Consider the following 7068-nt stretch of genomic DNA (forward strand, 5'->3'; position numbering starts at 1 on the left):
GACGTTTACTCTTTACTGTAATTTGACGTGTACGCTTTGTATGTTGCAGCCGTATATAATATCTGACAACACTTTGTGACATGTACTCTTTACTGTAATTTGACGAGTAAGCCGCAGCTTTTTCGTATGTCGCAGCCGTATGCAATATTTGACAAAACTTTGTGACATATACTGTTATTTTTTATTGTGATTTTACGTGTACTTTTTGTATGTCGTAGCCGTATGCAATATTTGACAAAACTTTATGACGTGTACTCTTTACTGTAATTTGAATTGTAATGACAGAAACTGCTAGAACGACAAGCAAAACCGACAGTCACATTAACACCTTGTTAGTTTTACTTTGTCTTTTGAATACTTATATATTTGCCTCATTGAAGTCGATTTACCTATTGTCATGAATCAAATCTCACTTACTTTATAGTCGGACGCTGTAATAAGTAAGTTAATGTGAAGGCGAGAGCATACAATGTAAAAAGTTAAAAACATTTTACAATCGATTTAAAACTTTTATTACGATGAAAAAATAAATATAAGAGTAAAATGTTTGGTACAAATAATATAAGTTATATAAATACAACAATAATTTTACAACAAATGTATTCTATACGTCCGTATTGATAGTTACTTTGCGGTTTCATAAGCTCTGATAAAGTCTTCGTATTTAAGACTGTTGTCCTCGCCTTTACACCACGTTATCAGCATACTGGATAGTTTGTTACCACAAAGTTTAAACTCCTCGTCAGATTTGATTCCGTCTATTAATTCCTGCTTAGACAATGTTCCACTCTTATCCACATCAAGTCGCTTGAAGATGTCTCTCAGAAGTTCACCAGTAGAGCGCCGACCCCAAATATCTAGAAACTCGTCATAGTTTATCTAAAAGAGAACACAATTGTTAACATTTTAAAAATCACAATGTGAACCCAATGCACTGATGCTTAAGAATTCCACCCCATTTTTCTCTTCAAAACTTTTATATCAAGAAAACAAACCTTTTTTTACATTTTATTATCATAGCATTTGTAATTTTAAACTGTTAAATACTGATTTTTTTTTAACAATAAGTTACATAAAAAATACGCATTGTTAGAACGTCTGTTGATATCTCAAACGTATCAAAATTTAAGAATCATAAATCTAAATGCCAAAGAAAATCCCCTCTTAAAAAAAAAGATATCTAGGTGTGATTTATAGCGCCTGAAACATTGGGAATAGATTGTCCAAGTTATCACAACATACAAAAAAAAAATGTTTATAAACAATAAACATTATATTTCTACGTTATTTATTTCATACCATTTTGTTATTTTGGTTTTATGAGTTATTATTATTTATTTTTTTGGTATTAATTATGTATCAATTAAAACGGAAAGTTAGATAAATTTATTAGATATTCAAATTTCAAACGGTCGTGAATAAAAATACTTGTGTGTTTTCAATTCATAAAGCATGATTTTAAATCCTTGCAGCTCACATCAACCGTAAACATAATTTACAATTATCACCACAAAATTTAATTACGACCATAATTTTGATTGTTTTAGTATGGATTTAGAAGCCTTTGCTTATATTTTGCATAGTAATAATTTCACTATGATAGTGGAATGTTTGAATTTGAAAAATAGATTCATTCGATAAATAAAATGTCCACCCGTAAATACTTGACCATGTTGACGTTCGTGTTTATTGATATTATATATATTCAAAGGATTTGAAAAAAATACTAACAGGAACGTTAGTATATTATGAAATTTAAATTCAAATTTTGTTTGTTTGTTTTAATAGTTTAACCTTCTAGCTTCTATATACTTGTACTATGGTACGGTTTTGAAAATTGTATTCATTGTATTGACCTACTATTCGACACGTCTTGATTCATTCACATTATAGATCACATTTCAAAAGCACACTATCGGTTTGCGTTCTCAAACATTCTGGATAAAATGTCAATGAATCCGGAGTCAAAACATTTAATGTAGCCCGTTTGACATTCGAATTTAACTCATTAGGTTTTCCTGAGTATCAATGAGATGCTTTCTATTTACTATTTCGTGCGCTAAAATACTACTTGTATGCAATACTATTAAATTCACTCGTGAAAGCTTATTTTCGTTTTTGTTATCTAAATACAGGACACTGCAGAAAGAGCTTTACATGTGACTTTCAATTCTGGTATCTTTTTATATCTACATACCTTTTTATATCTACATACCTTTTTATATAAATTGGTTATTTCGAAAGTGTGTTAAGGTTTTCATAAACTTATGAATTCAGAAATTTTTCGGCAAAACTAAGTTTCCCTGTATAATGTTTGAATTGATTTAAGAAAAATCAGGAAATCCTTAAAAAATTGAGATGTTTTATGAGACCAAAATAAGTCTCTTCATAAGAGGTCCCAATCAATTGCATGCCACAGGTTTCACCGCATACAACATCTGTCATGAGAACAAAATATAAAGACATGATAGATAAAATAAATGCATCCAAAATTCTAGATTATAAAGCAAACTGAGTGCATAAATTTATATTGCGATAGGTTTGTTCAATTTGCATAAATCATCCGGTTAGTAGAAATTAGGATTTGCCAAAGAGTTATAATCGGAAACATTATGTACATTCCCAAGTAATAAATAAAATAGTCGAGCTTTAAAATAACTATTCAAATAGAAATTGTAAATATATACTTTCAACTGGCTTTTTCTATTCACAGCCAATTGTTTCAATTCCAAAGCAAACACAAATTCAGCAACCATCTTTTTGGTGACCTAGCAGTCAGCGGTCTTAGGTTCATGTATTGATTTTCTTTTTTTTTAAAGAAAGCAACTTGTTTAAAAGTTTCTGTCTGGTATAAATGTATCACAACCTTGTCTTTTTTATTAGACACAATTTACAAGACACTAATATACCTTTTTATCATCATCCTTTATAAGTGCTAGCAGCATTTCTGATATCATTTCAGCCTTGACATCAAGTCCACATTCATTGGTCGCTGCTGCCAGGATTTCGTCACGTGTTAAAAATCCACTTCCATCGGCATCTAAATGTTTGAATGATCTTCTCATCACTAAAGTCCTGTAAATGTAAAAGTAAATGGCGGTATAATATAAAGTCTGGGAAAATGTAAAAGGTTAGATGCAGTACAATACAATGCTCATCACCTAAGTGGCTGTAAAAATATTATAAACAGCTGTCATACAAGTGGGAGGTTTTAAATTAGCTAGTTATAAAACCAGATTTACCCCCGCCCCATTTATCTCTGGAAAACAAGTCAGGAATTAAACGGGTTTTTTTCTCACTTAGTTTGTCAGGTTTTCTTTTTATTTTTTTCAATTTTTTTTTCGTTTTTGTGTTTTGTATTGCTTTATTCATTTAAATGTCATTTTCTATGTTTGCCGAAAACATTTAACACTTGCGTCTTCTATATGATTTTTATTGGAAATAATACTAATCTGTCATCTACAAAAGATGAAAGAATGAACGAATGAAAGGATTGGCTTTTAATGTTCAGTGGCAAATATCACATGCATATCAGGACGAGGGAATGTTTATGATTCTGAATATTTACTCTAATGAAATTGATGCGGCGGTTATTTAGCAAAAAAGAAAAATCATTCGAAAAAGTTATAATTTTTATTATTAGGGTGTGAGTATGATAATAAAAAAAAAACCTTAATTATTGCATTAGTTACATTTAAAAAAATGTACAAACGCACACTATTAAAACTACAGTATAAGTGTTATCATTTATTGCCATGCAAAAGCAATGATAAGGTATCAGATTGGTAACAGAAAATACATTTTTATTCCAAATCTTTAACTGTAAAACATCTTTTGAAAGTCACTGCATCTTGGAAATTTAAGACACGTTTTTTTATTCATTAAGAAAGCCCCTTATTTTAGAACTAGAGAAAAGAGACAATATTTATATATTACTTCTATGTGAATCAGATGTAGTTCAGCTTCTCTCTGATCTACAAGGCTTACGCCCCTTAGAAATGCTTACATTCTAATACAATGAGGATGTTTTGAAGTGTAATGCACCTAGACATACTATAAAAGATAATTGAGTGATTATTTCTATATAGCAAATGTAATTAGAATGTATACAATGTATTTATAGAACTGCACAGTAGCAATTTCAACAGCTGCAATATACATGATAGGTATAACAGTCTATAATCACAAAGTAAAACTTCAATCACTAACGAAGTTTGTTATGAATCACTTTCAGGTTCACAGTGTATACTGCATATTATAACATCTTTGATATATTGGTATCATTTATGGCACCAAATTCCTAGACATTTAAGTAACTATATAACTCAACATTCATATATGCTACATAGATAATTTATATAATATACCTATCTGTTTTTTCCCTCTATTTCCTATTCTGTTCTTTGTTCCACTTCATCATTGATAATTGTATTGTATTGTATTGTATTGTATTGTATTGTTATTGTATTGTATTGTATTGTATTGTATTGTATTGTATTGTATTGTATTGTATTGTATTGTATTGTATTGTATTGTATTGTATTGTATTGTATTGTATTGTATTGTATTGTATTGTATTGTATTGTATTGTATTGTATTGTATTGTATTGTATTGTATTGTATTGTATTGTATTGTATTGTATTGTATTGTATTGTATTTTGTATTTTGTATTGTATTGTCATTCAAATATTATCTTACTTGAAATCAATCTTCGGCACTTTTGACATCGCATTCTTAAATTCTACTCTGGAAACCACTTGGTTCTTGTCGGCATCTATCTCGGAGAATATTTTCTGTAAAAGTTGACAAAATAGTCGTATTAAAACGATGTCTTTGCTGTACGAATGCTGTGTCTAAATTAGAATTCGAATTACACTGACCTCTTTTATTTTTAATCATTGACGTTTTAATATTTAGTTTTCTGTTGATTTTGAAAATGAATAGCTTGGCTGGCCTAGTAATTATTGAAAGAAGACATATTCTTGTCCCAAAAATGATGGAAAGAAATTTGGTACAACACAAAATACAGGAATTAATTAAATAATAAAAGAAAAGACTTTCTCGTTGTAAATTGCACAGCCGCTGTAAATATTAAAACATGCATACATCATGTACATGTTGCAACAGTTGAAGATTATAATTCAATTGGTAAACTATCCTTTTGTCCACCTCCCAATGAACATCAAACGGTCGTCTCCTAAGTGGCTTATAGAAAGACATGGCAATCTTCCAATTTATGTTTCTTTAACATTGATTAGTCTATGAGTCATTATTAATTTTTAATATTTGAAAGAAAAGTATCTCATTAAAAGATTCTAATCGCCTGAAATTAAAATAACATACGAACAAATATTAGCAAAAATATTGATACATAAAACTACGCGTCTTCTTCATTTAAATGTTCCAGGGATAAAAATCATACCTTTGCTTCTTCGTCGCTCCCTTTAAATCCTGAGTTCCGAAGAACCTGGATTACTTCGGAAAGCTGTAACGTTCCACTATTATCCTTATCAGCTTGTGTAAAGTTTTCCTCAATCCTAGAGATATGTCTTTGTGCCCAAACACTTAAACCAGCCATTTTGCAGAAGATTGTGTGTTGTGTGATTTTGATGTTTTAAGTATGAAGTGCTGTTTTATTACTTAACTTATGAGTAACAGAACCAGTGTAACAGATGCAACGCACAAACTTGAGGGACCTTGAAGGGAAACTAATTATTTTTCGTGCCTATTTTTAAACTGTTATACAACCTGTGCCTGACTTTAAAATTTAAACTATAAGGAACTTATTTTTTTCCAAGATTTGTTGGTTTTATGTTTGGCAGTGGCTATTCTTCTGGGTAGCCGGAAAAATAGTACAAAAATATCCATTCTTCCGACCATCCGGAAGAAGACTAGTTTTTGTCTGCTTTATTATGCTATTTTACCGTCCATGCATAACAACTAATGACCATGCAATGCATGTAGTTATTGTAAAGTGGTTATTGTAGCATCCAGTACCTCGCTGAAGTACTTCCATTATTCATTTTTCATTATTCAAAATTCAATATTGAATAATGAAATAGTTCACCATTCATTATTCAATGTTAAGTGATGAATAATGAGTACTGAAATAGTTTATTTTTTTATTATTATTTTTAAAGTTGAAAAAGTGAATAGTGAAATAAAAATTAAAATTTTTTTACTGTGACACTATAGCTATATCTCGTATTTCCAAATTCGTCGTTAGACTAACAAATATTCAAATTTATATGATCAGAAAGCTTATTAAGAGAGGAACAAAAGTTATATAGTAAATAAGTTCTGCAACTTATCGCAGGACCTTAATATCGAAATATGCGTGAAGGTCCTTCGTTACTCCTCTAGTATGCGTTGCGGAACATATTGACTATATACCTTTTGTTCCTCTCTTAATAAGCTTTCAAATGAGGTTTAAGGTATATCTGTAATAAGGGACTGATGGGTCACAGCAGTCCATTCCATTATTCAAAGTTGCCTATTTCTTAATTTTCACGCGTATTTTGGCATTTAGGTCCTCCGTTACACCCCTAATGGTCATTGCGGCACATATTGTTTATTCTCAGTTTATTCCACCATCAATAAGCTTTAATTTGGTGTCTAATTTTTCCCTTAATAAGAACTGACGGGTTGTAGCAGTCCATTGAATTTCCATCATTCAAAATAAGTATTTCTCAATGCTCACGCGTATTTCGATATTTAAGTCCTTCGTCACTCCTCTAATATGCGTTGCCGAACATATTGACTATATACCTTTTGTTCCTCTCTTAATAAGCTTTCAAATGAGGTATAAGGCATTATATCTATAATTAGGGGCTGAAAAGTCACAGCAGTCCATTCCATTATTCAAAATATCTATTCCATTATTCAAAATTCGCTATTTCCTTATTTTCACGCGTATTTTGGCATTTAGGTTTTCTGTTACTCCTCTAATGGTCATTGCTGCACAATTGACTTGTTATGTCTATAATCAGAGGGTGAAGAATAGCAAAGGTTCAGTGAAAATTAAAAAAAGACAACGTAGAGTTACTTAAATTTGATATAATATGTTT

The 7068-nt window shown here is 30.3% G+C and overlaps 1 protein-coding gene across 1 annotated transcript; it reads right to left on the bottom strand.

Annotated features, from left to right (window-relative positions):
- Positions 1-495: 495 nt before the first annotated feature.
- Positions 496-5663, bottom strand: LOC139502843 (calmodulin-like). Its single transcript, XM_071292471.1, has 4 exons — positions 5424-5663; positions 4700-4794; positions 2910-3075; positions 496-879 (listed from the first exon to the last, which is right to left on the bottom strand). Exons 1-4 carry the CDS (start codon positions 5577-5579, stop codon positions 625-627), a joined length of 672 nt encoding a protein of 223 aa, XP_071148572.1. The 5' UTR covers positions 5580-5663; the 3' UTR covers positions 496-624.
- Positions 5664-7068: the final 1405 nt, after the last annotated feature.

The sequence above is a fragment of the Mytilus edulis genome, chromosome 14, assembly GCF_963676685.1.
Source record: "Mytilus edulis chromosome 14, xbMytEdul2.2, whole genome shotgun sequence".
Lineage (NCBI taxonomy): Eukaryota > Metazoa > Mollusca > Bivalvia > Mytilida > Mytilidae > Mytilus > Mytilus edulis.